The 17,460-nt window shown below is 42.5% G+C and overlaps 1 protein-coding gene across 3 annotated transcripts in view; it reads right to left on the minus strand.

Moving 5' to 3' along the window:
- The window catches only part of ZNF407 (zinc finger protein 407), a 377,771-nt gene that overhangs the window by 121,695 nt on the left and 238,616 nt on the right, over positions 1–17,460 (minus strand). For 2 of the 3 annotated variants that reach the window (XM_019715496.2, XM_074339832.1), the window contains exon 8: positions 2,428–2,606. In XM_019715496.2, coding sequence (XP_019571055.2) covers positions 2,428–2,606 — 179 coding nt within the window. Of the gene's footprint in view, positions 1–1,321; positions 1,763–2,427; positions 2,607–17,460 lie in introns of those variants that run through there. The other variant, XM_019715504.2, reaches the window with a different exon arrangement.

Genomic DNA, 17,460 nt, shown 5'->3' on the forward strand with positions numbered 1-17,460 from the left:
AGAAGGCAGCTGACAGTATCATTCAAAGCTGGGCAAAGAGCACTGCTAGGATTTTACGCCACAGCAGAACTTTTCCCAGCCCCACCCATCACGGACCTGTCACCCGCGGTGCCTGATCACGCCGCCAAACAATATGGAAGGAAGAACACCAACAGTCTGATTCACCATTTTATACTCAGAAAACACGCTTCACACACCCTTAAATGTATTATAAATGATTCAGAATTAGAAGGTTAAAGAGTCATTTTAAAAACCTTTACCTTTTCTAATTTTTTTATTAATTGAACTAAGCTTATCAAAGCAAAAATATCACGGAAGAGCAATATTGCCACGCAGAGGGAGGAATAAACATTTGACGCCCATACGTACCATATGGATTTCCTCTGTGAAAATACTGAGAGATGCTACTGTGACTTATGTAGCAGAAAGTCATTAACAGAACTGTAAAAATATAAACAGAAAACTAGACTTATAGACACACGTGCACCCACACACACGCGCAAGGAAACTAGCATAAATTTTTAAAACTTTTTATGCAAATGATGTTTCAAACACACCAGTAGGATCGCGCATCACAAGGGCAGCGAGAGCGGAAGCCAAGCCATCTTCCTTCTGTGCGGAAGGAAAGGAATGGATTTCTGCAGCCCACAATTAGCTTCCCTCCCTTTCTTTGATGTCTACTTCTTTTAAAAGTTAGAGGTTCTTTATTTTAGGGGAATAACCCATGTTTAATGTCTAATTGGAGCGATGGATGGGAGACAGAATATGGCAATGTCTCACTTGGACAAGCAGGCGCAGTGATGTCACCTGGAAAACGGTACTTTGCTGACAAGCCACGATCAACTGAGATGGTTTTGCTGGGTGGTTTCTGGAAGCGCCTCTCTGATAGGCAGTAGTTCTGCACGTGAATTGTCATGCATTCATATTAACGAAGGACCCATGGGTACTGATTATCAAGAGATACTTTCAGTTGACTTCATCGGCTTTTGTGAAGTGAAGCTGATTAACTGTCTAGTTCCTAGGCAATAACAACCACACCAAAATGCAAACAGCACTGACCTCTGTTTGTTTTTTTAAAAAACAGCCATGAATACAACAGAGATTACTAAGTCAAACATTCTACCATTACTTTAATAGTCGATCATACGAACATAAACAAGTATGAAAGAACATACCAGCAGAAAACCACCTTATATGGAGACATTGTCCAATGTATTAAGAATATTATTCTAACTCAAATCATTATCAAGTTCTGTTTCCTTTAACGTAGATAGTATATGAGCAAATGTTGTTTACATATTTTACAAACAGTCTTGCATTTTAGGTGGACCCTCCCATGACTTTCGAACACTACCGTCACCTGTCTAGCATCAGCACACGACCCATGATCCCCAAGTACGCTAGGCGTACAGGGTGCTATGCTAAGAGTGTCACAGCCGTAAATTCTCACACTGATCCTGTAAACAAAACCACCACACAGAGTTACATATGAGCAATGTGGGGTACGATGAGGTCAGCCTGCCGGTGTCCACACGCCAACAAGGGAAGAGGAGAGAGTCAGCACAGCGTTAAGGGGTGCCCAAGCGTCTCCGAAAGCATCCCCGTGTCCCTGGGCAGTATGCAAACACTGCACTGTTTGAGCTACACTTCGCAACTTTCTCTACATTTCCTTCAGGGTAAGGACCTCCCGAAATACGGTGTCGAACTCATAGTCCCTCACTTCATTGGTCTGCACAGTAAGAATTCAGCACTCCAGGCACGTCTGTTAATGAAACAGAAAGCTGGGCTGCAGGAACAGAGATGCTGAACCTGCAGTGAGCACCCCATCTCAGAACCTTCCAGGTATCTGACTTCCAATCCAACACCGCTAGAACAATCTTGGCAGCCTTGCCATCTCAGCATGTCCCTAAAACCCAGGGAACAGGGCCTCCTAATTTCTGGGGGAGAGTGGCAGGCACTACGTTCCCCCAAGCACTCTGTTTTACTCTCTCCTCAGTCCCACTCTTTTCCTCTCCAGGTCGTCACTGGAAAACGTGGGACAGACGGGCAGGGCGTAACATTTTAAGTCACAAACATTTTTTAAAATAAATTGAAAATGTTACCAATTAGTCAAAATATAAAGCACAAACAACTACCATAATTTCTGTTCAACTGTGCTTTGAACATCTGCTATTACTAACTTTGCTGTCCTGGGATAATTATTCTCCTGTTGGCTCTTGATGAAATATAATCGCAAGGACCCATTTTCATAGTGAGGGGGCTAAGACTGGACCGCGCTTCCTTGTAAGTCTCAGAGCAGATACTGTCACATACTCTCTTACCTCTGAATAAAGGATGGAAATGGACAAACAGCATTACGACTACTGGGATGGACAAAATGAAATCCTCCTCAACACCGCAAGTGTGGGAACAGTCTCGGTCCCTTACCTGCATGCAAGTAAGCCAGGTCTGGGTTTTCGATATCAGGATGTTGCTCTTTCAGGTGGTTCCGAAACTCCACGGGGACGTTTGTTCCGTAATCGCATTTGGGGCAGTTGTACATCTTGACCCCCTCGTGCTTGCCAGTGTGCAAAATGTGTTTGCGGATATTTTCAGCACAGTTTGACCTACCAATGAAAAAAGAAAGGTAAATGAATTGAAGTCAAATCAGTAACATTAGACCACAAATAATGACATTAGCTGACACTTACATAGCAGAACTCGCTAAGTGTTGTACTCATATAGTAACTAATTTGTGTAACACCGTCATCTGATAACGCTGGTAGTTTTGGTCACCCTGGTGCTCACTTTTAAGTTGGTCTTTCACCTTAGTGATTCATTTCCAGGCAGAACCGCAAGTACAAAACCCCAGGTTCTTTGACTTTCATATCAAATTATTCTGGTACCACTTGAGGGCAGTGAAGGAGCTTCCGGAACCCTGAAAACTCACCTTTCTAATGGAGGGAGGAGCAGTACAGAGGAAAGCACTGTCTCCTCCACTGCATTTAGAGCATTAAGGAAACAACGAAGCTTCGGCTTTTAAGTTTCGTCCAGTGAGCTGCTTCCAAGTAGGGCTCTAAAACAGTTTAAAGATGGAAAAGTAGCTCGAAACAGTCCCCCACCCTCATATTTGCACAATGCGTTAAGTGTCAGTGAGTTTTCCGTATTGGTGTAGGTTTATAAGAGTGATGGACCAAAAACATCGCACAATGATACGCAACATGCCCCTGAAACTAAGAGTGGGCTCATCGCCCACTGTTTTCCTACAGCTCCCAGGACACAGCCCTGAAATGACCAGGAAAGTGGGACCAGGAGCAGTGCTGCTCCGTGAGGAGTCTTTGCATTGGACCCTTTCTGAACACACAGCTGCTTTTGTCTTTGTTGTTGTTAGAAGAGTAGGAAAAACAGCCCTACAAATTCAAGCAGGTGCGGAAGGGGGCTGAACTAGAAAGAAACAAAAAAAATCAGGCTGGCCTCTGATTTCCCCCAAAGCAAGACTAAGTGTCAGAAGAAATGTGAGCACTGTGTATGAGCGTTTCCTGAGGGATGGCTGAAAAGCAGAAACCTGCAAGATGTTATCTAAGAACAGCTTCCATGACCAACTAAGCTGGGACACAGTAGTTGGCGATCACAGGCCAGAACGCACATCAGATTCTGGAAGGCTCTACAATGTAGGGCTACATCGCCTCAGGACTTCCAAGGGGGATGGCATCTGTGCATAATATTCCACCACATCACGATGTTTACTTTCCAGGGACTACACCCTGGGAAATAATGCTGAAGAAAGCAACAATGGTTACAACCCACCAATTTCACAGCAGCCACGTACGTCCTCACTCACACGTAAAGGCAGCAAAGGACATTAGCAGTCCCCAGGCCCAGCAAACACGTTATCGAGTCACTGATGACAAGAGAGTCTTGAGAAGGACCATTTAAGCAAGGCCAGGTTCATGAAAATGGCACTCAGGATAGAAGTCCACAAACGTTGGGGACAGGACATCCTTTCCTACCAACTCTGGATGAAGCGGAAATGTCCTGTGTTACAGGAACAGTCCTCTGCTGGATCCAAGAGATATGCCCGTGGGAAAGAGTCCGCCATCAAGTGTCCCTGCCACCACACACGGATAGGAAGAGTAAGCCAGACACAGATCCCTCTGTGTTTAGACTAGAAAAACACCGAACTGCTAATGCAGCTACAGCAACGCCCCTCGCTCTTTCTTTTCCAAATGGACCTTAATGTTCCTTTATATGTTCCTTACATCTTTAAAAACATTTAAAGTAACACCAGACAGAAGAGGAGAAGGAGGAGGAGGTGAGGAACTGGAACGGCAGAGATTTTCTCAGTGTTCCCACGTGCCTCCGACAAGGGCTCTGACAGCTTTGAGTGAAGCTTCTCTAGAACTTAGGCCCCACGTAAGTCCACTAGCGAGCAGGGGCAAACGCCACTTCTCTTTCTTGTCACTACTGGGTTACCAATCTTGCTTTTTACATAAATCTCCTATTGTTAGTTGATACTCACTGGAAGAGGGACAGACTGAAGCACCTAACGTTCTCTACACGCCTGCCAGTGGCCTCGCCAACTGAGGCTCTCACAGGATTTCCTGGCGTGCAGACTTCCAATGACGTTACAGAAAAGGACGGGACTACCCGGGAGAGGAGCAGACCATCAAGGGTCAATGGCTAGAAAGCCGCTAAGACAGAATCTCAGCGCAGGTTTTCCGTTTTCAAGGCCAGTGTTATTTTCAGGTATACCACACCCATTGTCCTTGTGGTATTTCCACAACAAAAACACCACACATTCTAAGAAAAGGACGGGGTTGTAGAGTCTCTTAAATGTCTAAATATCCTTGGAATAACAGCTCTGCATTGTGTTGACAGAAGTAACAGGAAAATATCTGAAGGTGGATGAAACAAACGTCTACTTTTTTGATAATTAAAAGGAAGAAGACCACTTTTTTAATTCCCCAACCAGCTGGGTGAACTGTTCCAAATGATTCCCTTAACTCACTATTGTTTACTGACATTGGGGCGGGAAAACAAAAAGCCACTACTGTACTTAGTTAGTGCTGTTTATTAGGACTGTTGATCCTCTGGTACCACCTGCATGATTTCCTTATGGAAAAAGCGAAGCATTACGAGTCATCAAAGACCATCACTGATCAGGTGGAGAAATGAAAATGACCAAAATACACTCATTTCAGTGTATGATACACAATGTATGAAATGGCGGACAATACAAGCAATGGATCGTACTCTTTAGTGAAAAAAGAGAGATGACTTTGAAAACAGAATATTTTGTTTTTCAGAAGGGTGCATCTTAGACAAAAATAAACCAGTACATCTTAGCACCTAAATGGCATGAGGAATCTAATAATTGGGACTATTACTGAAGCAAGTAAGGGGCATGGGAGGATTTTAAAAAGTGACAGGCTTCTTTTTATTTAAAAATATAGGTGCAAGCAAGAAAAAGTGGTGTGGAACTTGATATCTTAAAAGGTATTAAGGACCATTTCACACATACATATTTTTATACATATGTACATGTATATTTTATTTATGCTATACATATACCGTTTATATATTTTATGTATATAATGCATGTGAGTATATATATTTATAATTCTATGTTTTATACACACAAACATATAAACAAGGAGAAAAAGTAGGCAATGTTTATCTGCAATAGAAAAGATACATTTCACATATTTCATGGATAATAGTGCATTTGTATGCCATCGCAATCTGTTTTTCCATATCTAATGTCATGAAATATGTAACTTTTTAATATATTGGGACACAAAGGAGCTTTTCACACCTACACAGTCAAACTTTTCAAGCCTAAAAGTAAAAGATACGACGTATGATGTCACTGTCGTCTGAAGTAGCGTCTATACAGTTGAGGCCAACTTCAGTACCTACGCTTGAGGATACCACTAACACAAAGTTAAATATGCAGCCAAGTCACACGATGCAGGGAGCAGGAAATAGACTGGACGCCTTCCGCTAAATCATTCTGAATGGTATTGAGCCCGAAAGTGATTTTCCCCGAAAAGAACGTATGAGGAGTGACCGGAAGGCACAACTGAAGTGGGACTGGTGAAGAATGCGGACAGGGAGGGGGAGGCAGGGGAAGGGAAGAGGAGGGGAGGGGTTGGGGGAGGGAGGAGGGAGGAGAGGAGAGGGGAGGGAGGAGGGAGGCGGGAAGGCAAGGGAGGGAGGGGAGGAGAGGGGGAGGGGAGGAAGAAGGCAAGGCTAGCGGAAGGGGAGGGGGGAGGGAAGAGGAGGGGGAGGGAGAGAGAACACGAGAGAACAGCAGGCTGGGCAATTAGCAAAAGGATCTGAGATGGGAGCTGACTGATTTTAGGAATTCTTTAAAACATACATAGGAAGGAAACATTTTACTCAGTTCCAAGGCAATGCATTTTACATTAATAAATAGAACACAAGTACTTCCAGAATGCCACAGAATTACTTGTCAGCACTATACACTAACTCACTGCTTATTAACACAAACGCATAAATTACATTTGTTATTAAACCTAAGGAGAAGGAAATTTAAAACAATTCTAAGTATTTTCCCCTCTTTTGATGTATCTCATTCTGGTTATTAAAAAAGCATCACTGAAGTTGTCGAACAAACATCCACCCACGTATTTTAAACATCCAAGTCCGACAGCACATACAATCCGGGGGAGTACAATCCGTACCTTCTCATCCACCTTCTGGGAGAAAAGAGACCCCTTCAGGGAACACATATGCTGTATATTCGCCCCCCCCCCCTTCTTGTCTGTGAACTTGTTACCAGAACCCACGTGGGCACCTTGCTTCCCTCACCTGACACCGCAGCGTGGGCTCTTCCTGTACGTCTGAGTGTCCTGAGGCCTCTCCCCGCACTCTTACTGCCTCCCACCTTCGTTTTCTCCTGTTTCAATCGCTGTGACTATTTCACAGTAAGGACACGGTGTACCCTAGTTAGCTGATCCTCCACGGACGCGCATTTAGGCTGTTCCCAACCATTTGCTAGTAAACAAGGTTGCAAAGACTAATCCTGGAAAACATTTTCCATTTTTCAGGGTGCCAAGAGAATCTCATGATGCCAAGTGGAATTGCTTCAAGTGTCAACGGGCATATGCTTTAGTAATTTTGATAAATTCTGCCAAATTGCCCTCCAGAGGAGTTGGAGCAATTTACACTTCCACCAACAACGTTTGAGAGAGCCTGTTTCTGCGCATTCTTGCCAATGTAGTGTGTTACCAAACTGTTGAATTTTTGCCAATGTGGTAGGTAAAAAATGGTAGCTCACTGGAGTTTCAATTTTCAATTTTTAAGTTTAAATTTGCATTTCTCTGTAATGAATGAGGTTAAGTACTTTTTCAAATACTGGAATGACATTATGTATTTTCTATGTATTGTCTGTTCATAATTTCGACCTGCTTTTTTCTACAGGGTTGTTAGTCATTCTCTTATGTATTAAGGAGACTGACTCTGTGACAAAGTTGCAAATTTTTTTCCTTAATTTAAACTTTTCCTTTTGACTTTGCTTCTGGTATCGTCCAAAAGGCGAAAGTTTGTTTTTGCTGTTGTTCATCTCTCGCCCTGGCTTCCGTACTTGGAGGTCATAAAATAATCACTTCAAATTTGGTTCTAGTGTTCGTATAGTTGCATTACATTTCATTAAATACAAGGTCCATTTCAAAATAATCCTAGAGTGTGGACAAAGTGTGGATCCAGACTGCGAGCCAGATCTCTCAATACCTGTCATTAATAGTCCATCTTTCCCCTACTGACTTCAAATGACACCTTCATCAATATTTTATTTATTTGAAGCTAATGCTGGGCTTTCTATTATAAGGCGTACTTTGGCAACATTGCAGGTTTGATTCCAGACTACTGCAATAAAGTGAATATCGCAATAAAGTGAGTTACACAGATTTTTTGGTTTCCCAGAGCATATAAAAGTTATGTTTACACTATACTGTAGCCTATTAAGTGTGCAATAACATTCATCTAAAAAAACAATGCATACACCTTAATTAAAAAATACTTTATTGCTAAAAAATACTAACCATCCTCTGAGCCTTCAGCAAGTCGTAATCTTTTTGCTGGTGGAGGGTCTTTCCTTCAACTTGTAAAAAATGCAGTGTCTGGGTTTTTTGCAATAAAGCACAATAAAATGAGGTGTGCGTGTAAGGTCTGTGGTCTGCCTGTGCATGTGCCAATCTGTTACGATGAACCAGGCTGCAGGAGGTTCACGTCTGGTAGAGTGCATCCTTCTGAGTCCTTTCTTCCCCCAAATCATGGCTGCCCACCCACACCATCACGTCACAAGTCACAAGTCGGTGGTCGTGAGCAGGCACGGCAAACACCGTGAGTTAATGAGTTAACTACAAAAGCAGAAAGACCTGAGCCAGTAATAAATCACAATCACTAAGACACAATCAGGCAGTTTCTATGTATTAATTAGTGTGTATCGATAATATTTTATTACTGATCAAGAAACTGAAATGCAGAGAGTGGGGCACAGATGGCACGCGCTAAAGTGCCTAGAAGAGTGTACATATACAGACGTGTGTGTGTGTGTGTGTGTGTGTACACACACACATATATACACACAGACACACACACACATAGATATAGCATAATACATCATAAGTAAAAAGACAGGGCAAAGAAGTAGAGAAAATATATGCAACATGTAGTATAAAAACAAATGATTAATATACAGACCACTGGCACAGAGCTCCTAAATGAACATTGGATTCTCTCTCCAAGGGAAGCGAGGCATCAGCCTCTCCACTCCCAAATTCTACTGTGGGAAAGTAATGGTTGTCTTGATCTATTGGTACCAATTTGGCGTTTTATGTGGGTGAATTGACATATAAGAAACTCTGAAAGTTCTACTTAAAAACATGTTAGTTGTGTTTAACACTTTGCTTCCCAAACTTTCTGACCACAGAGCATGTTTTGTGTTGTTTCATGGGAATAACATACACATCTCGTAGGCTTCCTGAGGGTTAAGGTAAATGATATTAAACATGCCTGGAAAATACGGCAGGTACTAAACTCACTTTCTTATTAGTACTACTAGTCTTTCTAGTAAATGCAAGACAGGTCAACGATCTGGATCATTATTAGCCATTCGCCTGCTGTATATGAAAAGCGATTTCAGTTCATTTGAATAAAAACAAATTCCCAAGTTATACAGTGTGTATGTTTAGAAAAGTAATTTTTTCCTGTCTGTTCAGAATATACTCTTTGAACTTACATCCTTGAAAAATAATTACTCTGTGGTTAAGTCTATGTATTAGAATAAGTATATCAATACTACACTCCAGATCAATAGTACACACTATACTACACATTTCTCTAAAAGCGCAGCGGAAAGGGGTTCCTACGATATCTGTATAACAGGAATAAAACATGAACAATAGTCCAAAGAAAATCTTTATGCAAATTAAACTTAAGAAGTTATCACATTTTTTTAACCAGCAGTATTCAATTATAAATTTACTGGGCAAAAAACCAGTCTAAGGAGACGGGAAACGTGCGTGGGAGAGAGAAACTGCGTGAAGCTGCGGAGCAGCGGAGCGGGGACAACGCCCCCAGCGCACACGCTGCGCCTTGTTTCCCGCTTCACGCAGCACAGCCCGGGGCACGGGTCCTCCCGCACTGCGGTTCTCGCTAAAGGAGCCAGAAGGAAAGAGCCTGATAATTTTAGGTGACTGAGCACTTGTGCTGGTTAAATTTAAACCTGGACAGACGCTACAAGAATAAAGAACTGCATATTCCTTTGCCTAAAATGGGACATTGTATCAACGATGTTTGGCAAATAGATGAATGTCATTTGGAGTGTTGAACCAAGTACATCACCAGGGTAGAGAGCACCGGGATCCATGTACATAAGGAATAAAAAAGTCATTTCAGATCCATGAGGAAATGATGGTTTCTATAATCTTAATAAATGGTGTTGAGTCAACTGTCTACTACATGGGGAAAACTAAATTCGATTCTTATGGTCCTACATCATGCCAAAATAAATGCTATTTGGATTTTAAAATTAACATAGGAACATTAAATTATAAAAGTGCTAGAAGAAAATATTTTTAGAATCTTGGTTGGAGAGCGCTTTCCTAAATAAAATTCAAAACCTAAATGCTACAAAAAGATGTAGCAAAATATACTTCATAAAAAGTAAAACTGCTATATACCATAATACATCAGATATACCATTAAAAGATAGGGCAAAGAGATGGAGAAAATATACCCAACATATAAAAACAAATGACTAATACACAGGTTACAAAATGGGTACCTACGATTAATAAGAAAAAAAAACATTAAAATCTCAAAAACTGAATAAAGAATATAACCAAGAAATTCATAACTGGAGAGCTACAAACGGTTACCTAAGCATTAAAAGGTAATCAATGACTCCAAAGAAATACAAACGAAAGTCTAAGGTAACAGCAGGGCACGATTTAGGAACACCGATAACATTAATTAGTGATAACAGTACAAGTTAGCAGAAACTTTGGAAGACATCTGATGAGAGCTTTCAAAATTAAACTATACAGATACTCTTGGATATAGGAGTTCAATTTCCAGAAATTTATCCACAAGGAGAATCATTAAACCATTATTTATAACAGCTAACACTAGGGAAATTTTTTAAATTAGATGTCAGTTAACAGAGAAATGGGTCATTAATTTATGATGATTCACACAATGGGATTCACACTGCTGAGAGGTCAGGGTCAGCTTGCCTCCAAAAGTAGGAGCGGGTGTTCCTTGGAGCCCATGGAAGCCAATTACATTCCAGTAGGATGAGAAGGCACAGCCTGACCACAGGAAAAGAGATGGCATTCCCCAACCGTCCATGTTCAGTGGTGTCCAAACAAGGCAGGGACCTGGGAGGCTAGGTCATGGGACTGCCCAGCACAGCCTGCACACACAGCCATGAAGGTGGCGCCCCCTTCGTGGAGCCGAAGCGTCCTACAGCCCTGGGCCAGAGCCTTTCCCGGTCTGACACCCAATACTGCTATGTCCCAGAGTGCTGCTGCAGAGGACAGCAGGGAGGAGAGAGGCCGAGGGGAGGGACAACGTGAGGACCGTGACTCTCTCCTAGGAAGGCTGCTGAGTGCGGCCTGGCCTGTGCGCTACTCATCTCTTCCTTATTTGTTGGACAGAAGCTATTAAGTGGGATCAGGCCAGCCCTATGGGCTACCATGGACAAACTTCCTAGACATACTATTAAGTTAAAAATATAGGGCCGGCCCTGTGGCTCAGGTGGTTGGAGCACCGAGCTCCTAACGCCGAGGTCACCGGTTCAATTCTCACATGGGCCAGTGAGCCGCGACCTCTACAGCTAAGATTGTAAACAACAGCTCTCTCTGGAGCTGGGCTGCGGTGAGTAGCTGAGGGTTGGCGTGAGCTGCCGTGGGCTGCTGTTGCTGCCAGGGGCAGCCAGTGGCCAGCATGAGTGGCCGGCAGCCATTGTGAGTAGAGGCAGAAGAAGGGGGGAAAATATATATATAAAGCAAGTCCCAGATAAATGCATATATGGCTCCTTCCAGCTCTTTAAAACTCTACGCATGTACTTATACAGATATAGAAATGCATGAAATGGGTATTAGAAGCCAGGCAAACTAGTAAGTCTTATGTTAATTTTTCCTCCAAAAGACGCACTAGAACTGACTGTCTGGCTAGGTCTTATTTTCGGGGAAACACGGTATCTTTATGGAAAAGTTTCCCAGTTAAAGGAAACGTCTATGTTTGCTTAGTATATTTTTGGATCACTTGGATTATTCAAGAGAATATCTTTTAAGTTTCACTCATGTACAGAGTATAATTGAAACATGTATTTTGAAAACAAATGAATTATGCAGTATTGCATAGAATGTAAATGTTACAAACAATGAAAGAAACAGTACAGCTGATCTAGTTTGGGAACAGAGGTGGAAATCCCTACGGGCAAAGATTCTCATGTTTACACAGAATGATTCCATTTATCAATCAAGAAAAAGACTTTTAAGATAAGTCAAGTTGTAAAGGTAATCACTTGGGAAACCAAAAGGAATACTGTAAGGAAAACGGGGAAAAGAGGTGTAGTGGGAAATGGAACAACTGAGCTAACTTTCTGATCTGTTAAAACAGCCAGATCCCGCCTATAAACCAAGAAACAGAGGAATAAGCAGGTCTCTTGGTTGTCCAGCAGGACAAAAATATGATTACAAGTGGTGAGCTCAGGGGAACGGGGCAGGGGCAGGGCTGGGAGTGGGGTGCTTGGTAAGACTCTGACTTCTCAAATAATAGAGTTCAAATTGTAAAAATAATGGACAATAATGGTAGTTTTATGGGCACTTAAGTAAAACAGACATTTAAAAATAATGGTATAGTTCATGACTTACAAAATTGTCCAAAACCTCTTTTTTTAACTAAAAGAAAATTTATGTATAACAGGTAATCATAAAATACAATCTTTTGATCGTTTTCTACAAAAGCAAATTTTAATTAGACAATTTCTGGACCACATTGCTATCAATTCCATGAATTTGCTTTTTCTTTTTTCCTAAGTACTGGCCATAATGAATAGGATAATTCCTGTCAGATCATTTATTCATTATTTCCTGCTTTTCATAAGATCCAATTCTTTGAAATCAACGTCTATGACAATAAAAATGGATATACCTTAAGCTTGTCTGTTATAATTATGTTACTGTTTGGCATGTGATGGAAGATGGTGAGCATCATCCGATGCTAAAACAGCAGTGTCTTGTAAGAAAAAGGACCTCGTAAGTCAGCACGGGAGTGGATGGAGACCGATGCATCGCTGACCGTCTCCTCCTCGCGTGGGTTAAGAATCCAGGTGCCACGTGATGTCTGTCGCGGCCCGAGCACAGCTGGCCATGCTCCGTGTGCAGCCAGCACTGACGAGTGCTCACGGAGAAGCTCGAATGGCAGCCACCACGCCGGCCTCCACATGGCCCAGAGGCCTGTGCACCTCTGTACACCAAGCTGACGCTCTCCCAGCCACGCAGCATGGCCCCACCGTTCAGACCCACGGGAGGCGCTTTCAGAATAGAAGCGATTGCAGCCTAATTATCGCTTTGGCTCAGACGGCAAGTCTATGGTGACAACAAAAGTCTACTTTCATAGGTACTGACATTATTTTCAAAATGAATTTATTCAACATGTATTTATTTAGTGTGTACTACGTAAAATGAAACATACGAACGAGTCACTCTGGTTATGTCCTCCAAGTGAATACGACTTGATAGGAGAGAGAAGTCATGTATGTCAATAACCATAACCAAAGGCTGGGCTTTATACAGTGCAAGTTCATTTGCAAAAAGAGTCAGAAATCCTACCTGTCATTTCTAGGCCACTACATCCCCCTTCAGTGACATCATTAATTCATAATGGACTAAAATTACTTGCTTTGCATGTTATTCAAAAAGCTTTACTAACTTGACTGATTTGAAAAGCTACGCAGTGCACACGTACCAGTAGATCCACTGCCTCTGACGGGTTTACGTAACCTGCATGCTGCTATCGTGCTACTGCTATTCCTAGGAGAACGGACAGAAGCTCCCAGCTTTGATTCACCATCCACTTCAATGCCTTCTCTGCTCAAATCTCTGCTCATGGAATCTACAGCCAATGAGGACGGTAACCTGCTTGAAACCTAACAACCTCCAGTCCACCTTCCACTCTACTGGAGACCAAAGAAAATCACAAGGAAGAAACGGTAGGAAGTGACGCTGAACTCTGTCTCTGTTAGAAACCCAAATTACTTCGTTACAATTTAACATTTCAAGAATAGACCCCCTCACACACTCAATTTGTGCAGTGAAGAGATAAGACGTGATGTAAACTTGTCCCCAGGCGTGTGATGTAAACATGTGCCCAGACGTGGCCCGTCCTCCAGGTCCTATGAGGGGAGGAGGGGCAGCTGGCAGGTGTAAACGCTACAGAACCTGGACCTGTCCTTCCTTGACGCTTCTTCTTTAGCCCAAAGAGGAAAAACACAATTCATGAACTGTTTCACTTCTTAACATACTGATATGTTGTTAGTCTAGAAAAAGAGGAAACAAGCAATTTGCTTTGAGAAAAGTGCAACTTTGTACCATCTCACCTGACACTAAGCCAATATGCAAAACGCTCATATGATTGAAACAAAAACTTAGCACAGTTAAGCAGTTATCAGATGTCTTAACTATATGCTTTGGAGAGAGTAATCGCCCACTCTCTTAGGTCAAAAGGTGTAGCAGACATTAATGGTTGCGTGTCCTTTAACGAAACAGAAACATTTCAGCGTACTTATTAGTCCAGCATGATACCTACAGGGCTTTGAGAAAAGGCTTCGGTGGCCAAACTTTCATACATTTCAGTTAATCAAAATTACATTTATTTTCTCATAACAGGAACCCTGTGACTTTTTAACCTGTTTTTTATTATGAGCCTGAAATAGGTGGGAAAAAGGTAAGATGTACACAGTGTTTGTCAAAATTACTTGACCACTGTTAGGTCTCTGAATGTTAGAGACCTTGACTTTATGCTAGGTCCCTGAGACCTTGACTTACAGACAGAGCCATGTCTGCAAGGAAACAACACAATGTCTGTTGGCCTGCACCTGCAGGCAGAGCCAAACTTGCAATAACAGAAAATGCCACAAAACAGCTACTGGTTTGCAGGCAGTCAACATTTTCTGTTCAAACAAGGCTACCCTGTCAGCACTGCCCCTGTAAAACCCTCCTCACCCCATCTTTCGGGGCTGCAAGTCTCCTTTAGACACGCAGCCCGGGCTGCAGCCATCTTTTGTTCAGCCAGATGAACTTTTGTCTCTTACAATAAAAACTTTCTTAACTCGCCGTACCATGCACTTTCCTTTACCGGCCGACCTATCAACCACAAAAACATTCTTTTCAAGGCTGAGCTGACAATATCACAGAGCTTGTGATTTGTGAAAGTTAGAATGTTGAATTAGCTTACAGACTAGCTCTACAGACCTCTCCCTCCCAGGAAGCTCTGTCTGGCTGGCAGTAACTGCTGGTAGAAATCTCTTCACTGCTGCGGTGCCACTCTTTTTGTACTGGACTCTGAAATAAATATAGCCCCACCCCAACTCTGCATCTCTGTGTTCATTCCCTTATAGGATGGGCTTTACTCTCTTCTTTTCTGTTTGCTAAGTGAGCTCAGCAAAGTGAAATGCTCTAAAACCAGGACAGGAATATGAATGAAAGACTTAACTACAAAACTGTAAGAAAGTGCCTCTGACCACCGGCTGAGTGCAAACACTCATTCCAACTGTATTTGTAAGAGACGCGAGGAGGGCACAAGCTATAAACAGTCACACACAGGGCCTGACTATGTAAAGCAGGGTGCTCACTGAAGTGAGTCAGCTACAAAAAAATGCTACCTTACAAATCAAGTTTTATGTACCTGATATGTGGGCATGTACATATATATGAAAATTTACTGTAGCTTTTCGTAGTTGAAAGCTTTTCAAATTTAAGGTGATATAAGTAAAATTTTTACTGAACTAAAAATACGTTTCACAATATTTCTGACAGTCTAGGCCAGAACCTGGTTTTACTTGGGACAATCGAACAACGTTGAAGAGAAAAATAAAAAGGCTAGATTTAAAACACCAACAAGTTTCTGCATGCATGTGTAAAAGCGCAGTTTATCAGTTTTGCAGACCTGGGCACATAAATCACATGCTCACAGACTCTCTTGGTCTATCAGGGGCGGAGAAGGGGCCGCCAGAGACTTGAAATACTTCCTCAGTGGCAGGAGAGGCCAAGTCCCTGGCAGCCGGCATCTGAGAGGAGCTGGCTGGTAACCCGCCCCCGGGCAGGACCCAGGGGCAGGCGCCACAGGAAGACAGGACGTGTGCTCTCTGGGTCCTCTGCCAAGTTTCCTGCCACAGTCCCAAAGGAGATCAGGAACGTCCCTGTTTTTGGAAGTGTTTTGAAAGAATCTTTCCCCGCCTGGGACTCTCCTCCTTCCAAAGCTCTCTGAGTTAAAGTACATTTGCTTCTCAGTAGGTTTAAAATGCGTATTTTACTCATTCTGTTAAAGGAGTCCTATCAAAGAGCATTTAAATCATTTGTAATTCTAAACTTCTATGACTGCTTTTGAAGAACAAGTTAATAAGAGTCACTAATGACGAGAGTGGCCACTGAATTTATTGAGGAATCCAGGTCCATTTTTACAAAAATGCTCACATAACCCATTTAAAAATAATACCTGCCTCATTTCAGTCCCTGCACACAATGCTTCCCTTTGTCCCTTGTAAGTCTCTCAAATGTCTTATTTTAAAGGAATATATAGTACTCCCGGAAGACATTTTCCCATTTCTATTCTCTCCGACTCCTGCGAACCCTTGTTCTGTGTGATAAGGCAATCTCCTCCGGGATCGGAGCTGTGTAGTTTCGCACCACGAGTGACAAGGACTCGACTTGAATAAGTGCTGTGCGCAGGTTGTAATTATGTCAGCTGGAGTGTTGAACAAGGGGGCTGATTAATGGGAGGCCCGGCCCCGGCGCAGGCACTATCAAAACCTCCGTGCAGGCCAGCAGTGGGGACGGGGTAAAGCAGGAAGACAAAACACGCGGCCTCGGCCGTGATAGATGAGCAGCTCCCGCAGTCTTCAGGCAGATGTTTCAGGACAGTATAATATACAATTACTCTGCCTTATCACTTTCCCAGGGACAATAAAGCTTCCTCCTTCTATAGCTCATGTGAGTGAAGGCAAAATCCCTTTTCCTTTTCCAACACGGACTCACTTATCATGCTGCCTTGATTGTGCTTTTACAGCTAAAGAAAACATATATTCCACTTTTAAACTAAAAGAAGCCCTTACAAATAAAACAGGAACCTTGTTCTGAATCTCTTTTACATCAGAGTGCACAATGTTTTAAAAGATTGTTTTGTTAAAAATGGACGCAAGGAAGGTGATATGTACGTGTGCATACGTGGGTAAAAACAAGTACCCACAGCTCAACGAGTAAGACCAGAATTGTGTAATCATTATACTCTTAACATTTTTCAAAGGCCACACAGAAATCATTAATTAAGAGGAGCATGTAATTAAAATATATGTAAGTGTGCTGATACTGTCCAGACATCCCTGAGGCAGGCGCACGGCTCCTTGAGCCTGAGAGGACACGTCCTCAATGACACACTTACTCATTACTGTCATTCCCACTCGGGGTCTTTGGGTGCCCTCTTCCTTAAGAAGCCTTGTTAGCCTAGACAGGGAGGCGGCCTCAACCATTTTAATAACACAGTGCAGCCAATGCTACAACAAACCTACTTCAGCGCCCCTTGGTGATCATGCTACCCCCTTTCTATGCTCCCAGAAACGATGCCAAACGTACACGACTATTCTGAGGGGACGTACACGATTATTGCCATTTGTAAAGGGAAATGCGCTTTTCATATTTAAAGTTAGAAACCAAGCTAGAACCAAAACTT

Source organism: Rhinolophus sinicus, linkage group LG09 (genome assembly GCF_036562045.2).
Source record: "Rhinolophus sinicus isolate RSC01 linkage group LG09, ASM3656204v1, whole genome shotgun sequence".
In the NCBI taxonomy this organism is placed as follows: domain Eukaryota; kingdom Metazoa; phylum Chordata; class Mammalia; order Chiroptera; family Rhinolophidae; genus Rhinolophus; species Rhinolophus sinicus.